Consider the following 27029-nt stretch of genomic DNA (forward strand, 5'->3'; position numbering starts at 1 on the left):
TTGGGAGTCGATAGGGGGGGGCCTAAAGGAACACCTTCCAAATGAACGGTGCCTATAATTCAACCGGTACAGTCTTGCTGCATACCGATTCTGTCTGGGAATTATATTAGAGTTACGCGTGTCTCAGTTATACTCAGCCATTTTGCACGTTGCTTCAGTCATGAGACTGCGGCCATGCTGGGGCACCGCCGGGAGGAACTTTAGTCGAATGAATTGACCCCAGTACTTATTTTTAAAGCCTGGTATTTATTCTGTCGGGTTCTTTGGTTGAACCGCTAGGTTACGAGGATGTAAACATGCCGACACTGACGGGTAGTGGGGGGATAAACAGAGACACACAAAGAGATATGTATGACGATAAAACGATAATTGAATAACCAATTGCGAAGCTAACGTCTTAACTAGTCGGCCAATACTGCAGGCGCGTGTGTCCTTTATACAATCATTGTAGTTTGTCCCTGACCAAGATACTTTACTTCCTATGACCCTCTTGTTGCTGTTCTTGTTGTTGTAATAGCTATAGATAGTTGCCGCTGTAAAAACCCAGTCCTCTGTATTGTACAATAGCGGAGAATAAGTGCAGTATTATTGGCTAACAGTTCATTAAACTGTATTTCTGTGTTAAACTGAAATCCCGCCATAGGCGACAGGGAAACTATTGTGTCATTAAACTACATAAAGGCAAACGTCCTCAATGATACCCTAATGAACCTTTCTTTTTATAATGAGTTTATTTTCGAGAAACGATTTATTAAAACTTAAAATAGCAGGCACCAACACACTTCCGTTTCGCCTGAGAGCTGACGACTTACTTCGTAAACAGAAGACGTATAAATTTAATCAAATCAGTTGAAAGTATTTCGTGCTTTTTAAAAACGCTGATGTCCTTTTGAAGGAATTCGTTTGAACTGAATAATTGACTATGAAGCAAATCCGAATTATTTTTAAATGATTTCTTCATCAGAACAATTAAGAATATATTGAAAGTTGATCGATCTATCAAATACGTTATCTTTTATTTGTTTCAGTCATTTGACTGCGGCCATGCTGGAGCACCGCCCTGAAAAGTTCTAGCCGAACAACTCGACTCCGGTACTTATTTTTGAAGCCTTCTAGTTAATCAATCGGTAACTTTTGACGAACGGCTAAGTTACGGGGACAGAAACACACTAACACCGGTTGTCAATCGGTAGCGGGGAACAAACACAGACACACACACACAAGCACACACACACACACACACACACACACACACACACACACATATATATATATATATATATATATATATATATACACGACAGGCTTCTTGCAGTTTCTGTCTACCAAATCTACTCACAAGATTCTGGTCGGCCAGAAGCTATAGTAGAAGACGCTTACCCCAGGTGCTAGGCAGTGGGACTGAACCCAGAACCATGTGGTTAGGAAGCAAGCTTCTTACCACACAGCCACTCCTGCGCCTAATTAATGTTTTGTTTTGTTTTTTGTTTTTTTCAATTTTAAATTGGTGTAAGCTTTGTTTGTAAAACAATCTACTTTTGGGGTTTACTCATAAGCCATTTCTTCTTAATTTTTTCAGACAATCTGATGTTATTGAATCTGATGGTCCGACTCTAAACCCATGAGACAACAAGAATCGACGAATGTTGCAGCTTATGTTAATTGCAAACAGTTTCACAAATAAAAATGAAAGAGATCCAAGCATTTGTGATAATGTCTGGTTGCCTAAAATAGTTGAGAGATGAATTACGACACAAACACTGCACAGGTCGTTATTCCATTTCAAGTTACTTAGAAAAGCTTGTTGTAAACGTCTTGTATATGGACTGTACACCTATTTTAGAGTGAGAGTGTTTGAGAGAGAGAGGCATTTAAACAGGCGACGGGGTTGTTCTGTGAGAAAACAAGAAGTTAATGGAAAAACTTGCAGTATAATGTACAAGTAAACATAAATATATACACGCATACTACACACTCGTGAAAACCGAATTACACACACAAACACACAAACAGATATTCACAAAAACTAGACTCTCTCACGATTACACACACACACACAAACTGCAGCAATTTGACAGATGGCGATATTGTACTTAAAGTGACACCCAAATGTTGTAGTAGCTTACATATACACACACCTAAATAGTAAATGGATCTCCGTCGGTTTCGACGATGAGTATTCTGTCGTTCAATCAAGTGAACTAATAATTCATTGAATTGCCGTATTAATAGTCGAGTATACCACAGACATATGTACCTTAAACCTAATCCCCAGACAGATTCAGTATGACACTGGCCAGGACACAACAGAAAAGTGTTTTCGGGTTTTGGGGTTTTACAATGTGAACGAAATCTTCAGAGTTAACTCTGTGGAATCCACATCGGTTATCACAACTCATAACTTTTGTGCATCAGGCTTTTTTCTTATTTCTTGTTATTTCTTAATTCTTTTTTGCAAAAAAACATATTCTTCAAAGTAAGAGCTAATATGAAAGTAAAAGCTTATACGCCAGTTGTCGGTTCCCCAATTTAGTTATCTCTGTCACTTCGAAGTTTTCTACTAAAATAATCATGCATGGCTCTCTGCCGATACTTCTATGCATGTGTATCCCTGGCCACCACCCAAAGAATACTTACCGAGGAGGCGTTTTCCAATTCTCTTGATTTTTCGGTCTCATTTATTTAGAATTAATGCATTACTGGACCTTAACATTTCGTGATTTGTAGATGTCGAAGGAATATGGCAGAACATTCAAAGACTGAATCGGTGTTAATCCTCTGCTATGTTGTCTCCAGTTGATAGTCTATATCATAGTTGATGTGGAATTTTCTGGCCTAGTGTGGGTTGATAATGTTAAGGTTTTCGTTTCACAAGTCTGGATCTCATCTAGCTTCCAATCGATAAGCCCAAATATCGATATGATTATTGATACAGCAAACACAATTTGGCTATAGGTTATTGCCTCTTACAAGTGCTGAGGCCCACAAATGTTCCTTCCCAGTGTTATGTACCCTGATTACACTTTCTTTCTCATAGATAGTATCGTAATCACATGATCACGTGATCGATCTGACTATCAGATGCCATTATACATCGCTGGTCACAATGCACTTTGTATCGTTTTAGCTCGCGAATGATGCCACCCCGCTGGCTAGGCGAGCAGACCAACGTTAGCCCTGATCAGAAGAGCTGGTCTGGCGCAGGGTTGCCCCTTTGCAGGTGAGTGAAATGAAGTGTCTGGCTCAAGAATACAACACGCAGCCGGTTTGGGGATCGTGAGTGAAACACGCTTATCCACCTCATCGGATATATTTTATATATTTTCCTAATCTCAGATATCATGAGTGGGTGAAAGATCGAATGGGTTTCTTGTAATTCAGCGACTTTCTCCACTTCTGGCATCAAAAGGTCTCGTTAATTTAAACTTATTCAACACAGCCCCGACTAAGCATGCATGAATGGATATGTGTTTGGGGGGGAGTGTAAAATATTCGAGGAATACAAAGGGGGGAAAACAATCAACAGCAGTTACAACAACAACGGCCAAAATATTTATTGTACTAAGAAGTTTAAGAACAACTGCAACACAAACAAACTGAAAAACTTCTGCAATTCTCATACCACCAGCAACAACTACAACCATAGTAACAAAAATAACAACAGCTGAAGAACATAACGCTGGCGGCGGCGGCGGCGGCGGCGGTTTCAAATGAAGTTGAGGTCAGAGGAGAAGAAGTAGTGTGCAACAGAGGAGAAGAAAGAAAAGGAGGAACAGCACCTCACATACACATACACACACACACACACATAGACACAGTTGTTGTTTTTTTTCAAACGACAAGGTTTAAAAATAAAGTTCGCTGAGGAAATTCAACTTGTTGTTTCTTTCCCGCATGGAAACCCATTCAAAGTGTTTGGTTAACATTTCATAGCGACAGATGGTTCTCTCCATTCCCCAACCCGAGTACAGTCTTGTAAAGAGGGCGCTGCAGTTTAGTGGTGAATTTTCAGCAAGTTAATCCCTGGAACACGGGTTCGATTTCAGGGTTGAGACATTTCACTACTTCACTGCGATTTCTGACTTTTAGACTAATACCAAAAGAATGGTGGATGAAGTATTTAACAGACTTAGCTAGCTCAATCTCTCTCTTTCTCGCTCTCTCATATATATATATATATATATATATATATATATATATATACGCATTCATATATACATACATACATAAATACGTATTCGTATATACATACATAAATACGTATTCGTATATACATACATAAATACGTATTCGTATATACATACATATATATCATTCATATATACACATATATATGATTCATATATACACATATATATCATTCTTATATACACACACATATCATTCATATATACACACACATATCATTCATATATACACACACATATATAAATACATACATACATACACACTCACATTCATATACATACACACACACACACACATACACATAGTTTACGTCATAAGAATTTAGAAACTTCGAGAGACATGAGATAATTCGTTTTTAACGGTCGAACTCGAAGTAGATTGAGTTATAAATAATATCATGTAAATATCGAGTTAAAAAGCCATTTAGATATAAAAAGAAAAACAAGGGTGGGTGACGGATCTTACATTTACAAACACAACAATAACATCTGTGGGGAATCGTCTTAGCTATTTAAGAAACCGAGCAAGCTATTATATTCACTTTTCGTCTAAACCGTATTATGTGAAAAAATGTCGTCATGCTGTGTGGGGTTATGTCGGACACGACACGAGGACGCAGAAGTGCAACCAAAAACGCTTGACGGAACAAGAAATGAACGAAAAATAAATAGAACAGGGTTTTGTGTTTCCTTTGACTCAAATGGCTCTTCCTGGGTGTAACTGCTTCAGTTTCAATACACATTCTCAAATTATGCCACTCGCCAAACAAATACAGATCAGTGTTTATATATATATATATATATATATGCATGTATCTATGTATGTATATGTGTGTGTGTATGTGTATGTATATATATATATATATATATATATATATATATAGGTCCGTAGTTCATATATCCGAAAAGGAAGCAAACTAAAACATTAGAGTAGAAATACTTAGAAGTTTGTTTGTTATATAACAACCTCATATATACATACATACATACATACACATCTGTGAAACAGCTTCTCTGTTAGATATCTTGCATTGAAAACACGTCTGGCTTCTGGTTTAATCTGTTTTATTAATGTTTTTTCTTTTTAATTTTCTGTGTGAGTTCCTTGTGGTTCGTTTGGAACAACAAAGTTTCCGAATCCACCATCAACGTTTTTAGACTTTCCTTGACTCATCTTCAGGATGAGCTAAAATAAACAGAGGCAACATCTCCAGTGGCGATTATTTTCCTATCTATGTATTATATATATATATACACGCTATTGTAATTCTCCTCTATAGTCTGGTTTATAAAAATAGTCTGAATTGCTGTTTGTAGATTTTAACTTAGCGAGACAGATGTATCGTTTTGTTTATAGTTTAGCGAGCGCCAAGTTAGGCCTGTTTTAGCAGACTCAGGACGAGAGGCGTTCCAAACGTGAATCTAGAACCACGTGACTTTTTTTCCCCTCAAGATAATTGACTGGCATGTGAATTAGATGTGGATGCTATTATTTGTAGTTTGAACAATTGTATAGAAACACCCTCCCTGGATTGACTCACCTGTGTAAATCTAATTTTACTGAGCTAAACACGGTTTGTTGACTTAACGTGAATATTCTTAGTTAATCTACTTCAATGAAACGAGGATCAACAGAGAGAGAGAGAGAGAGAGAGAGAGAGAGAGAGATGAGGATCTCTATTTTTATCAGCACTACGTTCTGAGTTCAAATCCTGTGAAGGCCAACTTTTCGCTTTATCCTTCTGTTGTTGATAAAATAAGGACCAGTCGTGGTGCTTTAACACACCCAAAATATGTGGCCTTTGACCTATGTTATAAATCAATAATGAAACGACTTTAAGCCACTTTACATTCTGATTTCAAATCCTGCAGAAGATAGCTTTAATTTTTACTCTTCCATTTTATTTACTTCTTTTACAATATTTTACCTTCTTTACAACTTATTTCTATATTTTGTTTTCCAGTTTCCAAATATTTCGTCTCCATTCCTGTGTCTTGTAATTATTCCCTTGTCAACAACAACAACAACAATGGTGACCAAAAAAGGGAAAGACGAAGAGGAGGAAGAATGAAATTTGAAATTCTGAAAAATCAATGAAAGAGGAAAAGGCTTTATGCGAGGAAATATACGAAATTCCTTTCCGATTTGTCTCAGTTTCTGAAATCATTGAACTGTTTTGTGGTCGTTGAGTTAGCAAGGTTCAAGTTACACATCTATCTGACGTCTGGTATCGGGTGACGGTGAGATCTTGGACAGTTTTGCATCAGATTTCGTGTTTGAAAACATTACAATTGCTGTTGTTTGCTCAGGTTACCCTGGGCTGATAGTAGTACATGTGTCCCCGCTTATTAAATGACTCGCCAAATTAGAGCATCAGGGTATCTGAAGAGATGATATGAAGAGAAAGCAAGAAGGGAAACGAGATTGTTGTATAACGAAGAGTGTTTTCAGAATTATACTTCAACAGTTATGGCTGCTTATGAAAATAATGCACAGCAGAGGCTTAATGAAAAAACTGCCAAATTATTTTAGTAAACTGCAATAATCATAATCTCAGTTTGTCCTGAATGCATGCTGTGAACCCTGATGTATTGATGATAGTTTCACACACATTTGTACATAGGAACAAAGAAGAAACAAAGAGCAAAGGTCAGTCAGGAATTGATATTTTCTTCCCCAAGCCCACACTGTGTTGGTATCCCACTCCTGCCAACCAGTCTGATATAATTTTATTCCTCTGTGGTGCCTACAATAACCCCTCCCCCACCACCACCATCTGAGTAATACTACCTTAACGTATTTTTCTTTGTTTTTTGTAACCCTGCGCCACTGTGTAATAAGCACGATCGATTTTACAAACGAGATAAGAGAACTCTTACAGCGAAGAGATTGCGGAGGGGAAGAGACAGAGAGAAAGACAAGCGGTGGGGAGTAATGCACAAAGAGAGAAAAAGAATTAGAGTGGAACAGAGAAAGTAAAGACTCGAGAGAAATAATGGTGTCAGGGCCGACATCAACAATGACAGCCGACAACAGCCATAACGACTCAACTACCAGCAACGACAGCAACAATAACGGGCAACGAGGGAGTATCTGCGTAGCCATTCGACTTACCTGAAATAGTAGCTAAACCTCTCTCAAATCACACCCAACAAAAATGGGAAGGATACATAAGATGATGTAATTCTATGCACAATATGACTGGAATTAGGACAGGTTTGTCACGGTTCAACAACAACAACAACAACAAGGATTTCAAGGTACGTACGAATTTTTAGACGACGAGAAAGATAGAAAAACAAAAATGTTAACAATGGCGTGATTGGTAGAGACAGACAGACAGACATAAGCAAATAGCGCACTCTACTAGTTGTCATTTTTTTTTTGATTTTGCAGTGTAAGCATGGCCGCTCCACTAGCAATGTGCAGCAAAGAAGAACTAAGAGCAGTGATCCGAAGATGAGTCAGGCGCTGAAATTCATCGGAGGCTTTTAGCAAAATACGGAGACAGCGCACTACTGCGTAGAAGTGTGTATTAGTGGATCGAGAAGTTTAAAGTGACCGGACAAAGGTGACGCACGAAGAAGAGGCAAGACGCCTGTCAACCTCCACCAATGACGAGAAGATTCAGCAAGCTCGAGAGATGATAATGGTGAACCGGTTCAGCATTATCATCTCTCGGATCGCTGCTGTTTGTTCCTTTTTGATGAACATTGCTAGTGGAGCGGCCATGCTTACACTGAAAAGCAAGAAAGAAAAATGGTGCGATCAGGCTCAAACATCGATCACGTGACCACAATAATACCAACTATAAGCACGCATGCGCAGAAGGCAGTCTGACAATAATAAAGATATGTTATGGCAAAAGTGAGGATAATTTTTGACTTCCTCTCGTATTGAGAGAGACTTTTTATCGTATTGCACGTTTTATTTTTATTTTAATCACCAGATTTCACTGAAATGGAAAAAAAACCATACACATAACGCAGCATGCGTACACACAAATAGACACACACACACACACACACACACACACACACACACACACACACACACATACAGAGTTGCAAATAACCTGTTTGAAAGTTTAGTGAAAAAAAATGAAGCGTATAATATTAATACATGAAGTGCAATAAAACCATAAGTACACACCTCATATACACACACATTCATGCACACTCAGTCATACATACATACATACATGCGAACAAACACGCATACATGTATCCATATACTTATATATATATATATATATATATATACACGCACATATATACATGTTTACGTACACACACAAATACATACATATGCATAGTTACGTACTTTTATGTACATATATATCCGTACATACACATTCACACATACAAACGTGCAACACACACAAATACGCATGTACATACATACACACACACACAAACATATTTACTCACGCCCACACACACGAATAGACACAAGCACGTATGTACACAAACAAACTCCACATACACATTCTCACACACACACACAAATTCCTACACATTCACACACATACCCCACACACATTCACATATACACAAATCCTCACACATATTTAGACACACACACACACACACACAAACCCCCACACATTCACATACACACACACACACTTCCCCCACCCCACGCAAATTACACAGGTCAGACTTACCTGACAAGAATTCAATGAAAATCTGAACAAAGCTACAATTGGGTTATATTTTGACTTGGGAGGAGTGATGAGTGCGGGGGGGGGGGGGGTTACGTAGTAGTAGTAGCAGTAATGATGGTGGCGGTGGTGGTTGTAGTGATAGTGGTACTGGTATGCTAGTGTTGTGTAGTGCGATAGTGGTGGTTATGCGTGTTGTGGTAGTGGTAGGAGTAGTGGTTATAATGTAAGTACTGTGTTGTGGTAGCGGTGAAAATGGTGGTGTAGTGGTTTGGAGAGTGGTAGTAGTAGTAGGGTGATAATGTGATATGGTAGAGGGATTTGAACCTGGAGTGATTTGAACCATTGTGAAGGTGAGAAGGTCATCTTAAAGCATGTCTGACCACGAAATAGGTTTATTTAACTTAAATAAAAATTAGCTTAGAATAATAGGCCAATGGCCAGTGGTCACTGGTATGTATTTGAGTAACAGACAAATACAGGTCTATCAAATACCATACAACATTAATTCTTGATTTATTAAAACTATCTCCGTCTCGGGAGGATGCGTCATGACTACGAGATGACAATTAAGAGCAGCTTTATATGAGCAAGGGAGATAATCGTAAAGTTGACATGACATTAAGGAAAAGGGCCGGCTGATTGTTTGCAGATAGCTGGACAGCCGATATCGTCGTTTTTAATATTCAACTTCGGCAGTTGTTAGTCACTGACCTCCAGAAAAACATGCGGGAAGGAATACCATAGGATCGACTTTTGGAGAGAAAGTGACTGACAAGAAATTAGTGCAGACCATGAGAGTGATTACAGCACAGGAAAGGGTTAAAATCGTTTACCTCGACCCTAGTATATGACTGGTGTTTATTTTATCGACTCTGACCGAATTAAATATCATAGGTAATTATTGTCGATACATTATAATCTATGAGAAATAATTTTCTTTGCATGGGCTTGCGATCATACAGACGTTTGTTTGATTCCTCGGCTGTGCGACCAATTCTACTCGGTTGTCAACGAGTACCAGTCTAGTATTGGTGCATCCCTTTCTCCTTCCAGCTGTCACATCTTCAATGTTGTTCTGCGAGGTCAAGAGTAGGAGGACCAAGAGTGAATGTATATGTCAGCTTGCGATAACAAAGACATCGAACCAACGAGCGTAAACAAGGCTCAAGCTAACAGGTCATACGCGCCAGTGAGCGACAACTAAACAAGATTTTTCACCCTTCTTGTTTACTCATGAACTCTCCATTTATTTGATCTACATTTGTGCATTCTCCTTACAACTGTGCCCTAAACATAAACCTTCCAGTGTGACACTGTGGTTAACAAAGTTTCGCCATACTTCAGCATCTACGCGCTCCGCCTTCTTTAGACGTATCAGAGTCGACAGTTGCAAGTTAGACGAGATTAGAACAAATGACTTTGTTGTCATTTATTGCATTTCACGGTTTAACGATTCGTATCCTATCAAGGCCAACATATTGGGGTCACTTAGCACTTAACTGTCTGATTTGGACACCCTCTGTGATCACAATTTCTAAAGAGTTCAGCTCCAGTAATCGGATGAATACCAGATATATACTTTTGCTCTTTCAACAATTTCTTAGTAGTAGTAGTGGGAGGAGGAGGAGGTAAGTAAGTAAATAAATCTTAGTTGAACCTCAGTAAATATTAGTTGTACCTGATTAAACAGATCTGTGGTCTGAAACGTTCCAGCCGTGACCATCCCAGCTTTTTTCTGTTGCCGTGACTAGGGTTATCCAATGTGCTATTCCTTAGTAAGGGGTGATTTGAGGGAGATTGTTGTTATTTCTAGCAAAATGAGCGACCACCACACTCAACTGATGTAAACTAGTTATTGTTCTAGTCGTTGTTTAAACTCAGGTCAACCTTGATCGAGCAGACTCATGCACAAAGGTATTCCAGCCGTGACAATCACTTCTATTTTTCCTATATCCAAAGAATCCAGGACTACGTTCGTTATCTAAAGTGTCTTTATTCTCAGACGATGGTGTGTGATTCAAGAGAGATTTTGGTTGTTGTTTCTAGCAGGTCACGTAGAAGTCGTTTGCTATCTGGTTATCAACAGGTGATAACGTGGGTGGTGGCCACAACCCGACTGTCAAATGCCCAACGATGATATCATACAACGTCACTTCCGCCTAATTCTTGTCGATGTTCTTTCCACAAGCTGATCGTTTCTTTCATGTCAGCGCAATCACGTCATTTGGCCGAGAAGCGACTCGAGAGACGTGCGCGCGCGCGCGTGCGTGTGCGCGTCTTATCTGTTTCCTTAAGTGTTTGTATTAAATCTGTAAAGTGTTTGTTTTTAATATGTTTATAAGAGTAATTTGTCCGTTTAGGGAAGAGACAGTTACTGCGTGGGTGTCTCAGAACGTTCTTCTAAGCATGTGGATGCGTGTGGGAGTGTGGCGGCGGGAGTGACAGCGGTTACGTCGTCCTGGATTCCCCGCACATAGGAAAACGGGGGTGTGGTTGTCAATACTGGAATGCTTTTGATTATAGATCCGTTCGATCAAGGCTGACCTGGGGTTAGACAAAAATAACTAAACAACTAAATTAGTAAAACAGGGTGTGACTGTAAATAATCGCTCGAACAGCAGCCAAATCTCCTTCAAACCACACCATGTGAGGGAATAATATGATGGCAAATCCTTGCAACTTTGAATGAATTGGTCTCTTTGATAAGGTTGAACTTGTCAGCCCTGCAACTCCTGCTGCTGCCGCCGCCGCCGCTGCTTTGTTCGACAATTACGCATCTCAATGGGTTCGTGTTTATATTGTGTCTGGTATTTCGTTAAGCACGCGAGTCTGTGATTATATACATGTATGTATGTATGTATGTATGTATGAATAGATATATACATAACTCGGGTATATATATATATATACACACATATACATACCCATATATATATATATATATAAATGTATATATATATATATATATATACACACATATTCATACACATGTATATATATATACATATATATACATGCACACATATACATACGCATATATACATACACATATCTATGCATATACACACATATACACACGCACGCACATATATATATTCACACACATTCACACACGCACATGCGCACGCACACACACACACACATATACACACGTATACATAATACATAAATATACAGCTCAGGTAACATCGAGTCTAATGACGACGACTAAAACCCCCTTCTGGGGCTGTGGCTGGATTACATCGATTCTCCTGCAATATCGATACAGACTCAGCTTTTCTATGAAAACTGTCGAATTACATTCATAGTTTTATACCACGTGAATAATAAGGGAAATTCACACGCCCTGCCAACAGATTCACTCCCATACACAAAGAGAGAGAGAGACAAATACACACGCGAACCGCGTTCAAAGCTATAAATAACGGAAACCAGACGCAAAAATAACTATAGTCAAGCATTAAGGGGAAAACGTGTCTAGACGCGCGTATGCGCGCACACACGTGTGTATACATGTTTGTTTTGTTATACAAACCTATTGTTCTTGTTCCAAACATGTGAACTACCAGCATACGGCCGTCCATGAAAGTCTCTACCAATTGCAGTCACTTCCTATGTGACTGTGGAATTCGTCAATGGTCACAAACGTGAGAAACTGATGAGAAGAGAGGCTGGAAAGCATAAAACTATTGACAATGTTATAGAAGTGCGCTGTAGAAGCTTCGCAGGATGCACTATGTGAAAATTCCTCGACTGATTGGATTTCTCGGATGGAACTAAGGAGAATACATTTCTTTGTGCAAGTGAAGCTGCATAGAAAGCCATCAGATGGCTTTTGATATTTGGACATTTTGCTGCCGGTACTCAAGTCAGGTTCTGATCAACTTCGGCTACCTCATCTGAGAGATGCTGTTACATATTAAAATACACGAATCACCTAGGTAGAGTCAAAGGGTATGCGAGAAACCCATTGAAGAACCCATTGATCCAATTTGCTGACTTTTCCGATGGCACGCAGGTGTCAGTGAATGGTTGAATGAGCAAATCAAAGTTTCTCTGCTAGTTTCTCAACCCTGGTGGAACAAAATCCCATCGTAACAGTTGAGAAACTAGCAGAGAAGCTTTGATTTGGTCATTCAACCATTCATCGACACCTGCGTGCCATCGGAAAAGTCAGCAAATTGGGTCAATGGGTTCCTCACAAACTTTCCGTGTCTAATCGCGCAGAGAGTGAATGTGTGCTCTTCTTTGCTGTCACGTCTCACAAATGAATCTCTTTTTGATCGAATAGTGACTGGTGGGTTCTCTACAAAACTGTTAAGCGTCGAAGACAGTGGATAGGGAAAGGAGAAACACCGGCAACCCAAGCTAAAGAAGGTCTTCACCCACGTGAGGTATTGTTAGCTGTTTGGTGGGATATGAAAGATTTAGTCCATTTTAAACTTTTAAACTCAAACCAAACGATAACAAAGGAGATCCACAGCAAGCAGCTTGAGCGGTTTAAGTCAGCGCTAGAAGAAAAACGACCATCTTTGGTTTCAAGATGAAAGGTGTTCTTCCGTGGGGATAATGCTCGGCCACATACAGTAGGGATGACATTCTAAAGGCTGGAACAGTTGTCCATATTCGCTGGACATTGCCCCATCTGATGATCATTTATTCCGCACTCTTCAAAATCACTTGGACAGAAAAAATATGAATTCTGTAGACGAGGTCAGAATAGTATTGGAGGAGTATTTTTCGTCACGGACAAGTGAGCTATGGAAGAAGGGCCTAGCGAGTCTGCCAGATAGATAGAAGAGCATTGTAGAAAATGAAGCAGAATATATTTTAGATTAAAATGAACTTTGTTTATCTTTATTTTGAAAAATAAAAGAAGTATTAAAAAAAACCCGCATTATTTATGGGACGATCCAATATTTTAATGTCAGGTTAAGGAAATTTGCGATAATCATAAAATATAACCATTAATATCACATTCTTGCATGTTGTCTTCAAAACGATCTCAACAAATAATTAAGTGAGGTTGACTGCTCTCGTCTCAATCAAGTATTAGTTTCCTTTGTGTCATCTGGTCGCCCGCCTAGGTTAGAAAAATATTTTTACGTGACGTAACAATGAACTCGTAAAATGCGTAATAAAACAGCCTGCGACAATCAGTTTCCGATCCGCATCTTCTGCTATTAAACCTGCTGTGGTCAATTAGCACTCAATATCACCTACGATTCAACCATATTGTGGTCATTTGCCTCTCAGCATCTTCTACGATTAAACCTTACTGTGGTTAGTTCTCAATAGTTTCTACGATTAAAGTTGCTGTGGTCAGTTACTTTTCATTATCTTCTACGATAAAACCTGTTCCCATCCTTTGTGGATCGATAAAATACTAGTAAAATTATTGGATAGATCGAACCGGTTATGCTCCACTCACGTCTGTGAGCGTATGACGATTTTAGAAATCAGTATTATTGATTCGATGTAGGAAGACGTTAAAACAAACGTTTGTTCTGGGTTGGAGGCGATACGTAACAAACATCAATAAAGATAATAAATAGAATGAAAATCTACATTATACTAAGAAACGCAAATATAGGCAAGGGATTGAAGATGGAGATTAAACACACACAGACGTTGATCAAAAAACAAAACAAAATTATATTTCATTTGAAGTGTAATTATTCAGATAATTTTAAAATTACAATGAGTTGCTTTTAAAAACTTTGAATACATCAAGTTTTTATGTATTTCTATGTTTTTCTAAGAATAAATATTTTAGTGTGTTTGATGTCGACAAAATGTGTTCCGGTTTGTGGATAAAAACCACAATTTTGCGATCGTGAGTACAACGTTCTACCTACTATCTCCACTCATTTTCAGAGAGAGAGAGAGAGATACACATACACACAGAGTAAGATAGATAGATATATAGATAGATAGATACACACACACATACAGTCAGGTAGATAGACAGACAGACAGATAGATACACATATAGATAGATAGATAGATACACAGATAGATAGATAGATAGATAGATAGATACACAGATAGATAGATAGATAGATACACACACACACACGTGCACAAACTTCCTCTTACCGCCGGTCCATATATTTATATAAGCCTATACAAATAGACACATAATCATACAGACGTTCATAGTTGCATATCATCAGTGAATGGCAATTCATAATAGAAGCACGCATAAATAATTCATATTAGTATAATAAGACAATATCACTGTATACCCGGCTATACTGTGTATATTCACACATATTTCGGACCTAAAAAAGATTCAAGTTTTGACCCCAGCATCTCAGGCTTTTGGAGATATGTGTAAAAGATAAGTAAAAGAGTTTTCGTTCGTTTCTGAATTCATCTTGCGAGTCGTATGCTTACAGAAAGAAATTAGTTTCCAAAGAATTAATAGCACAGCTGAAACGTTCGAGACTAGAATTTGTAGCGTTTACATTAGAAAAATCTAGAGACTTTTTGCAGTGGAACGCAAAGTCCATAACGCTACATATAAGAACAAAAAAAACTTGGATAAAAAGAAAACTCCAAGACAGCCTCCAGCTTTTTTTTTCTAAACTGAAATTCTGTTTTTATTTATACCTTTATTTACTTCGAGTTCCACTGCAAAAATTGGTTACTTCAAGACCTCTATTGCATCAGTATTGTGTATGTGTGTGTGATATGCACACGTGTGCGTATAAATAAATAAATAAATATATATATATATAATGCGAAGTGTAATTATAGATATCAATTAAATATATGAGGAATAGATAGATAGATAGATAGGTGCAATGATCTATTCTGATTATATAAAACAACGTAAATAAGAATACCTTTATCACCGTTATTCAAGTACCACACACACACACACATATATATATATATATATATATATATATATATATATATATATATTCATTTTTACTTTAGGCACAAAGCCCGAAATTTTGGAGGAGGGGCCAGTCGATTAGATCGACCCCAGTACGCAACTGGTACTTATATAAATATATATATTGCATGCCTAATCCATGGCAGCATGAAACAAGCGGATATGAAATGATGATAGTATATTTGTGTGTGTGTGTGTGTGTAAAACTCTGACACCAAAGTAGACACTTACCTTCGACATTGTAGAAATATGTTGTAAAGTGGTAATCCAGTTGTTCTTTGTAATGTCTTAATTAACCTGCGCTGAATGTATGGATATCCCCTCTTTTTTTAATATTTCGACTTCCTTAATTGTGTAGTTAATATTTTGTTTTGTTGTTATAAATACTGTTCAACTCGTCCTTCCTTCACTCACTCCACCTTACAAAAACGACGACGTTTTGTTTAACTTTTTTCTTATCTAGGTCTTTCTGTCTTACGTATCTCCTTTTACAAACTTTATATATATATATATATATATATATGTATATATATAAAGTATGCGAAGGAGAGAGAGAGCGAGAGAGAGGAGGTGCACGTGTGTACTATATGTCTCTATACTAACGCCGCAACACTTGACAAGCGGCGGAGTGTGTGATCCGTGTGATAAGTTTATTCTGCTGTATGAGAAAGTCTTACATAATGGGAAGTAAAGCGCTTCTTTTTTGGCTGAAATCGATTAAAGACTTGTTCTGTTCACTTTATAAAGTTATAATAGGTGTGTGTATTTTTGGGGCTCGTTTATATGCGAGTATAAATGTGTGCGAGTAAGTCAACTTGTTACTTGAACAGGTGCGAATTTCTCCTCCCTTCCTCTATCACCTGACTGTATGTAAGGTGTGCGTAATCTGAGAAGGGTGATTGGTTAGAGACACCCACTTCCTCGGTACCCTACCTCTACCACTCCACCACAACGAACAGTTCCTATGGTTGGCATAAAAGTCGAATAGTGCAGATAGTGTGGTGATGATGATGTTTGTGGCGAAGTCGGTGGTGGAGTCAGATGTAATGGTTATGGTGACAGTGGTGTAAGCTATAGTGACACCGTCAAATAGGATCACGGCTGAGTGGAGTTACATTCTTTTTAAGAATACATGTCAATATACATGTGGAATGTGGAGAAATAGGATGGTCAGTTTACGTTTGATCTATTTTGCTGAGATTTGTCTATTGTTGTTGGTTGTTAATGAAGTAATAGAAAAATATGAACTTATCAACCGAGCATTTCCTGGGTGGTGGTCACCAACCAACACGATTCTCAACGTCACGCCCACTACCTGTTTATTAGTCCTACGTCTACGGGTTGCTGTTGTTGTTCGTTTTGTAGTCAATTCATGACCATATTTACGACGCACTCGCTGTGACTGGATTTGAACCGCTAAACTCTCGATTGCTGGCAGAATCGTTAGAGCGTCAGACAACGTATCGGCCGATATTTTGTCCGGTTCTTTACGTTGTGATTTCGAATGACATCGGCGTCAACATTGTCTTTCATTTTTGCGAGTTCGATCAAATCAAGTACTAATCAAGACCTGAAATCGATAGTTTCGACTTAACCCCTTCATTTAACCCCTGCTTACCTTGTACATGAATCAGAAACAATTATTATTTTAATTATCAATGCCTTTTTCGTCAAATATTTCCAATACAGTTTCGTGAATTTCGTGAATTTCTTCAACATAATGTTACACACATCGCAATTTCAAAAAAAAAAAAAAAAAAAAGGAGCGAATCTGGTCAAAATTTATTGAAGTATAAGCAGACCCATAAATTTTGTTGAATACTCTATCGAATACAGGAACAATAACAATAAAATCCCAAGAGGTAAACGGTAAAAAAAGATCTCCATATTTCCGAAAGCCATTATAAACCTCAAAAACCAAGATCAGATCGAGATTAAATATATTTAGTGCTAGTACTGTCCTCTCTTCAGGACGAGTTTTTGATTTGTTGACTCCAAAGCTATAAGTTTGTAGGCCGCTTCTTCAAATATTCCACCCGAAGATTTCCCTAAACACATAGATATCTCTTTTAATTATTTATGTAATTAAGATAGGGTGCAATCAGCTTGGGAGGCCCTAGCTTGTTTAGCGATTATCTAAATCCAGTTCTCCCTATCGCTCGTCAATGCGATCGTCATTAGCATGATAGGAAAATTTATCTCAAATTAATCCACGACCTGTTGTTTTATATCTGAAATAAATAATACTTTGCTTCATTGAAATATAATTAAATGTTCAATAAAGAATTAAGTAAAAGAAGGTAAAACAATGTTGGAATCAAAGAAAAGAGACATTTTTATACATCAAAATACAATATAAGTGTTTAACATTGCCATCTTCTGATGCATTGTCTCTAAAGAGTGAATTTACAATAGTTTGTGAAGCAACTGACGAATATAAAAAGGACCGTAAGAAAATGACTCTTTAACTATTTTTCTGAAATGATTGAATGGAGTAAACTGAGGTGGATAGCGTCTGTGAATTGTCTAAGTTACTTGTGCATTGGATGAGAGATCGAGGTGAAAATAGTGATTGATAGATTTGTTTAAATGTGTTTTTGTCGGCGATGAACAAAAATGCTATCTATGACGGTGGATTAGTCATAAGTTAAACAAAGTTCTTCGTGAAATAATTAATGAATTGTTCATGAAAAACTAACGCATTTTGATTGTATCCAATAAATTTCATAAATGAATAAGAACTGGTCAACTATATGATGATCGAGAAAATAGGATGAAAAGTAATGCACAAAGACAGAAGTTTCGAGGGGAGGAGTAAATCGATTACATCTACCCCAGTGCTCAACTAATTTTATCGACCCCGCAAGGATGAAAGACAAAGTCGATCCCGGCGGAGTTTGAACTCAGAACGTTAAGACGTACGAAATCGCGCTAAGCATCTCGTTCGGCGTGCTACCGATTCTGGCAGCTCTCTGCCTTATACCTATTAATCTATTTTTAAAGATTCTGAAATGAGTTCAAATTCATTCGAAACGATTTACAAACCTTAATATCTAACCGTTGTCTATGTACAATAATGTTACTGATAGTTTTAATTATATTAATAACTTAACTACGGACAAAAATGCTTAACAACATTTCTTCCGATCCCTGACCTTCTGAGTTCAAATTCCACCGAGGTAAACTTGGTGAATTTTAGTCGAAGGAATTGACTCCAGTACTTATATTTTAACCCTTGTACTTATTCACTTGAAGAGGAAATCGATGTGTGTTTATCTAAAAGCTTGGCCCAGAATTAAATCTTTATACAGCAAAAGTGAAGAGCAGGTTTCTCATTAGAGAATCAATTGACCTATTGCCTTCATTTGTCTTACATCTTTTCAATATTCTTACTAAAAGATTAACTTATCATTGTAATTATTATCTGTTCTGTTGGTATGTGTGATAAAGGATATTCGTGTGTGTGTGTGTGTGTGTGAATACACATGCTTGATATTTTTCAAGTGTGATTGAAAACCTTAAGAGATCTCTTGAACAAGCAATTTAAGTTCTCTTATCTTTTCCATTATCAGTAAAAACGAGAGAAACCGAAGTTATTTTTTGCTTGAACCAGTTATCAGACAAACAAAATGTTCTGCTTGTCTTACGAAATTTAACTTTACTGAAGATATTTTATGAGATATATGGTAAATGTTTGTTTGTGTAGGGATTCCATGAGACATGGAATATATGTCAACGGTTCTCTAAAGGGTAAAACTAAACTGGGAAATGCTAGGGCAACGATTCCTCTGACACCAATATCCGAGACAAGATATTCTATTTCATCAAACCCCGAAAGGATGGAAAGAAAATCTTCATTTCCCTCTACACCTCACTGTCTATTTAAGTATTAGAATTGGTGTTAGAAGGAGAAGAAGAAGGAGAAGAAGAAGAAGAAGAAGAAGAAGAAGAAGAAGAATCTGAACGTCGCATACATTCATATGTCATACATACATATGTATGTCATAAAAACACCTGTCATACCTATATACTTCATGCATATATGCAAGCATACGTACATACATCGTATGTATTATATATATATACATACATGCATGTATTATATATATGCACACACACACACACACACACACATATATATATATATATATATATACAGACATACAAACATCATATATACAACAATACATCCATCCATACATACATATATACATTATATATGCATACATATAGCATACATTATATATGCATCCATACGCATACACATACATATATGCATCCATACGCATACACATACATATATGCATACAAACATACACACATATATCATACACACGCATACATACACACACATACATACTCACATGCAGACAGACAGACTTGGCATTGATGGACAGTAATCACACATTCGTAGATAGTGTTATCACTTGACGTGGGACACTGTTCACTTGTTGCCGGCTGGTGTCAAACTTCGGTTTGTTACACCGGAATTGATTAGTTAATATGTTTCTTCCGGATGTTGTAACTGGATCTTGACAAGTGGCCGCCATGTACAGTCGCCAGTCTCGCATTCGGAACATAACTTTCAACTCCCCCAAACAACTCTTGATGTGTTATCAATGTAAGCAAACGTAATGTTATAAGACCGAATGAATATTTACTTAAATTGTTGTTCTGTGTTCCTTTCTACTCTTGTACACTATTTATATTTAAATAAACATTAGTCCGGTATACTAAAGGGAAGATCGTCCTACCAATATAACAATATATTAGTACATTCGTCATTGTGCCCCACTGACCTAAAGGGGTATTATATGAATCATTCCCCCATCGACGCTATTAAGACACCCGCCCCATATTTTAAATAGTCTCCGCCTGTGGGTTTGTTTAGGGGTGAGTGAAGTGATATCTCTATTTACATTTGCTGTCGTTTCAATTCAGTGATAAGCTTGCTCTCCGACACCCACCGCAACCACCATCACCACAGCCATTGTATTCCCCCCCCCCCCCCATTGTTACAACAGCAACACCGCTAGTATTATGTATTACTTCTACAATTATTAACAGTCACAGACAGGAATACAGCCGCCGCCATCATCAACGCCATCATCACCATCACTGCCTTTCCAACACGACCAACACAAAATACAACAGCTGCCGCCTCTCTCGCCGACACCACCACCACCACCACCAATATTAGCTCAACCAAACACCTCCACCGTCGACACGAATATAGCCACCACCACCACCATCACCACCAACACCACTACCAACACCAACGCCACCTCAACCACCTCTGCATACACCGCATACTCTGCAGCGTACCTTTCCTCAACCCCACAATAGACTCTGATTGGTTTACGGTTGCCTGCTTTGCATTTTACCTTTTTCTATAAACAGAACACACGCGATTGTATAATGGCAGAGTCATGACAATTATTTAAAACACTGTTACATTCACTTCATATTTTGTAAAATATATAGTATTACAAGTGTATATATATATATATATATATATATATAGTCACCCAGATATCTACGGGGTACAATAGTAAAATCAACAGCCGCACACCATATAACTATAACCATATTCATCAGTGCAAACATATCAGCTCCAGACTATCCTCTGGAGGTCCAATTCTTATCTATCTTGTGGCTTGTTATCAACAAATACAATAGGGTCCAGGGCATTGATTGACCCCCCCCCCCCCCCCGGGTGCATCACAGGTCCAGGGATCTAATTCTGATCTATTTTGTGGCTTGCTGTCAATAAATATGTATTATAGGGTCCATTGCATTGATTTCTCCGGGGCCTATAATGCTGCTGATGTTGGTGCTGCCATCATTGTGATAAGTACCTTTTCCCGCCACGTCTCAGACAGCCATCTTGAACGTATAAATATTTTCAAATTCAAAATTATGTTATAATTATTCTTTGAAATGTCAAAGAAACAGACATTTCCTTTACCCCAGGTAGTGGACTAGGCGTTCAAATATTCTGAAGATTTGGAGCCGTAAAAGAACAAAGCAAACAAAGAATTTCGTTTTCATACGCTAATTCTAGAAAAAAATATCTTCAACGCAAAGTTTTATGTAATGTGACCTTTATGGAGAACAAAAACATCAACAGCAACAACAAATATGATGGGGGATAGGAGATGAAGAGGAAAAGCAGCAGTAGTAGTAGTAGTAGTGGTGGTGGTGGTGGTAGTGGTGTTGGTGGTGGTAGTGGTGTTGTACTTTATGTTGTTCATATTCGAGGAGGAGGAAGGAGAAGAAGAAGAAGAAGAAGAAGAAGAAGAAGAAGAAGAAGAAGAACAACAACAACAACAACAACAAGAGGCTATAAAAGGAATACAAGTAAAGGGACAAAAAAGAGTTGTATAGATGTCCCTGTTGAGATTTTCTGTCTTCATCATCGCCATTATTGTCTACAAACGCAGTTTTTAGTGCGAATGACCTCGTTGTGCATGGCGTTTCCTTGCTTCCTTATTCCCATTTGGACTTAATATTCCCTTGATCTATGCTACATCGCCTCCAGTCCCATCAAGCGGTGCCATGGTGCAAAAGTCGATCGGTCTGCTTAGATTTCCACTGAACTTTGAAGGTTCACTAAAAAAAAACTCTTTCTTATATTCTTCAATTTGTGTTGCAGACAAATCGACGCCAAATCTCAGCAATCTTATAATCATTTAAACTTTTCCCCTGGCAACCAATGGAATGATTCAGTACAATTTTGGTTTTATCTAGTCTTATTTATTTATTTTTTTTTAATTTATGCACGATAGAACAACATGCCGGAGATAGTCTAGCGACTGACAGACGATTTGCTTTGATTCGGGAATTGAGTTCGAATCCCTACGAGGTCACAGATCATCTGGGATAGACGACTAACCAAATTGAAGCAAGGTGCGGTGGAAAGAATTTTCCCCGCTTCAGACAATTCAAGGCTGTTCAGAGCGGTTCCGGGTTCCCGAGGCGTTTGCTTTATTTGCAACGCATTGATAAATACACAAGGATTACGCTCCGCTATCTTAAGACTGTCTACACCTCAATGATTTACCATCTCAAGTCTTTACAAATGCTTAGAATTACAACAACTGCAACAACAGAAGTAAGAACAACACAGTAAAGAACGCTATCTCTACCGTTTCCCTAGCTTCGTAAAGTTGTAGTTGATGAAGGTGTGAAACCACCATGTTATTTATTCATAGGCAGAATGTCTGCTAATCTATTGGGAAGTCAGAACAACGAGAAATTTTTGTGCTGTAATTATTACATTTAGAATTTCCAGTTACAGTTTGACATTTTATAATTAATAAGAAGGCCAAAAGACAGGGAGCTGACAGAATCGTTAGCGCATCGAACAAATGCTTACTGACATTTCTTCTGGCTCTTTATGTTCTGAGTTCAAATCCCGTCGAGGCCAACTTTGCATTTCCTCGCTTCTGGACTGATAAAATATCTACGCTTTTTTGTTAACATCAAGCCGAGCCTTGAGTACTTCTACTAAATATATGAGTATGAATGCTTATATTTCTTCAGGAATAATTCTGTGGGTACAGTTGTCACACCAACACCAAATTGTATGGTTATTGTCTTTATGGACACACGACGGCATTCTCAACCGACTCTGTTCTGACGTCACTATCCCTCCCACACCCCTCATCGTCTCTCCCCTCCACCCTGCCGTCCTTCAACCTCTTGTGCCAGCGATAAACGGACGCTCGGCTCTTACAAATTAATCTAAGACCGACTGGAGCATTTCATACGTTTTTTGCCCAGGTTAACACACAACTTTATTGCATAGCAAATATCCAGATTCTCTTCCCGACCTGACTGCATTCCCCAAACTAGTCAAGTGAGACAAGCAGTGTTTTGCAGGGCGTGTTCAATGAACTGTAACAGCCACCTCCTTCAGTCTGGAATTTAAAAAAAAACAGTTTGCAGGTTATCTAATTAGATGTAGAAGATAACCTTCTGGAACATACTTCCAATGTATAAGAGGAATGCCTAAAGTATATGCATTGTCTATATATATATATATATATATATATATATATATATATATATATATATATATATATATATATATATTGTTGTACTTGGGGATGGTCATATTGCCAGTTTAGCCAATAAAAACACACGCACTGTATATTTGGTGTTAATTTGCTTCAGCTTTATATTACATTAATCTTAATCTTATTTCGGCCAGAGTTCTTTCGTCACACTTCTGTGACCTCATCAGTGGTCCTTTGTTTCCTTCCTTCTTATGTGTGTCTCACCTTGCTAAATATCAGCCATTTTCGGAATATATATATATATATATATGTATGTATGTATACATATATATACATGTATGTATGTATGAATGTATGTATGTATAGTCTCAGGTTATGAATGAGTTCTCTCTCTAGTTATAAAGTACTTAAATTATACATATACGTTATGAGCATTTGTGAGTACAAATTTATTTCTAACACTATTCCAGGAATTTAGGACTGTAACGGATTATGTGTCTCTTATTGAAAGTTCTTTTTTTTTCCTTCCGTGAAGAAAACTCTATATAGACAGATTCCATCGACTTACATGTACATGAAACTGGATCTCGTTCCAATGTCAAAAATTCGTAAATTCTATAAATTGAAGTTTCTCATATAATGAAAAAAAAGTTTTATCTCCGCCACATGTTTACTGATCCACTGCTGCTGATTATTATTTCTAAAGATGAAAACAAGTTGTTGAAGAATACCTCTAAGAATATTTTTCAATTCTTTTCTTGTGACTTTTTATTATAAAGAATATTTACAGGCGACACCAGGCGACCAACAACAAGGAAAACAGAAGAAAAAATACTTAGAAAAATGGTATACCGAAGAAAATGAACCATTCAACAAAACCATCCTCGAATCGATTACATATCAAAGTAAGGTCCTTCCCACACCTCTGCATGCATCGTAATCCCAACGACGCTGCCCACGGAGATGGAGATGCTTCGAAGAATGAAGATATGGAGGAGGGAGTTTTATCAAAGTTGAGAGAGAGAGAGAGAGAGAGAGAGAGAGAGAGAGAGAATCTGAAGAACGAAAATAGGAAAGAAAAGTTTGAAAGAATAAAAAGAGGAGGATAGATGATAATTTGTGATGATGATGATGATGATGATGATGATGATGATGAAGGCGAACATCATGACCACTATGCCACCAGCGCAACGACAAAGATGACAATGATGATGCTGATGGTGGTGACGATAACGGGGAAGAGGTGGAGCAGGAAGAGAAGGAAGAGGACGAGGAGGAAGACGACGACGACGAGGAGAAGGGTGGGAGGAGAAAGATTGGATTTCGTCTACAAGTGTTTATTATGGAATCACACGGTATTAAGTTGCTACAGTCACTGCTGCTGCTGCTACAGGGTGTCAAAGGAACGATCTCCACCTGTCAGTGATAGATTCTATGAAAGAAAGGAAGAATACATACATGCACACATACGTATATACATCCACGCATTCAAACATACATACAAATGTACGTACATACATTCATACACACAAATATTCTACAAAAAAAAATTACAATGAAAGAGGAAAGGAAAATAACGAAAAAATATCAGGTTTAACCCTCGAAATAAAGACCCCAAATTCTTGACACACGCGCATGTTGAAGCACTAAGCACAAGGCGTGAAATTTGGTGGGGAGGGGGAGAAGTCTAGTCGATTACATCGACCCCAGAGTTCAACTGGTGCTTATTTCATCGACCCCGAAAGATGATAAAGGCGACATTTGCGGAATTTGAACTCAGAACATACGGACAAAAGAAATGTTGTTAAGCAGTCTTGATTGTCTGCTGGCGGACAAAATGTCAAACTCGTTAAGTATAAATAGGAAACAGAAAGAGAGAAGGTCACTTGTAAAAGAGTTTTGGATTTAAATTTTGTGATGATCCTTGAGTATGCAACAACGGAGAAGCTGCTCTGATTGAATATAATCGAAACTTAAATCGAAGGCGTAAATGATTGAACCAACGAACCAAGAATAATCAGCGGGATGGAGTATTTATTTCTTCCACTTCTTTTACTTGTTTCAGCCATTAGACTGTGGCCATGTTGGGACACTGCCTTAAAGGATTTTAGTAAAACCAATCGACCCATTTTTTTTTTTTTTTTTTTGAAGCCTGGAACATATTCTATCAGTTTCTTTTGCTGAACCGCTAACTTACGGGAACGTAAACACGCCAACACCTGTTGTGAAGTGGCGATGTGAGACAAAAACAGACAGAAAAGCATATACACACACATACACACACACACACACACACACACACACACACACACACACACACACACACATGCACACACACATATGTATATGATAGGATTATTTCCGTTTCCGCCTCCAAAATCCATTCACAAGACTTTGGTCAGCCCGAGGCTATAGCTGAAGACATTTGCCCAAGGTGCCACGCAATGAGACTGAACTCGGAACCATGTGGTTGGGAAGCAAGTTTCTTGATACACAGCCACGCCTGTTTACATTTCTCTGATTTCACTTTGACCTCGGCTGAATTCAACCAGGATATTGTACACATTATACATACAGTCAGACACTCAGTTGCTACAATGTTGTTAAACTTGACTTCTATTTTAACTTAGACGGTTATCCACCCAAAACATTCCTTCGCAGTGAATAAAAATACTTATGTCTATAACTTCGAAGTAATTTATAACTAATATTACTGGAATGGCTTTTTTAGAATGTGAACTTCATATTTTGTTTTGTAACAGAGAAGAGAATCCGTAATTCTATCACTCAGTTCAACCCAATAAATCAGTCATTGCTGAAAACAAACTTTAAATACAATTTAAAATGACAAGTAGCTAACATCCATAGGCTTGGAGCCAAATGACGTAAATTCACGTGAGTTGCTGAGATTTAATCAGTCGAAACGTCGTGTTTTTGTAAAACACAAAATTTGAGCGTTTTTAACAGTCTTGGAAGTCATTTTGCCAATAATATAGGTTTACGGTTTTCTTTTTTCTTCATTCTCGGAGAATGGGAAGTGGCCGTAGTCTTCATTAGCTCTCGAGGTTGGGTAAGATGCCATTTATGGTGGTGCTGAATCTTTATAAGGCAACACCTATGGGAAAGAGAGAATTTTAGTGGGGCAAGTTTGAGGACGTCTTCACTGCTGTTTCTTCTAGCAGTCATACGATTACGCAGAGGATCGCTTATTTCGTTACTGTTTGAAAAACGCCTTGGATTGGCTAAA

The 27029-nt window shown here is 37.9% G+C and overlaps 2 protein-coding genes across 2 annotated transcripts in view; one reads left to right on the forward strand and one right to left on the reverse strand.

Moving 5' to 3' along the window:
* The window catches only part of LOC106874472 (uncharacterized), a 152072-nt gene extending 134823 nt beyond the window's left edge, over positions 1-17249 (reverse strand). The window contains exon 1 of the mRNA XM_089340256.1: positions 15993-17249. Within this exon, the coding sequence (XP_089196382.1) occupies positions 15993-16001 (9 nt within the window). The 5' untranslated portion in view covers positions 16002-17249. The remainder of the gene's footprint in view (positions 1-15992) is intronic.
* The window catches only part of LOC106873972 (splicing regulator SDE2), a 68778-nt gene continuing 49006 nt past the window's right edge, over positions 7258-27029 (forward strand). The window contains exon 1 of the mRNA XM_089340269.1: positions 7258-7448. Within this exon, the coding sequence (XP_089196395.1) occupies positions 7377-7448 (72 nt within the window). The 5' untranslated portion in view covers positions 7258-7376. The remainder of the gene's footprint in view (positions 7449-27029) is intronic.

The sequence above is a fragment of the Octopus bimaculoides genome, chromosome 23 (genome assembly GCF_046866305.1).
Source record: "Octopus bimaculoides isolate indiv1 chromosome 23, ASM4686630v1, whole genome shotgun sequence".
Taxonomy (NCBI): Eukaryota; Metazoa; Mollusca; class Cephalopoda; order Octopoda; family Octopodidae; genus Octopus; species Octopus bimaculoides.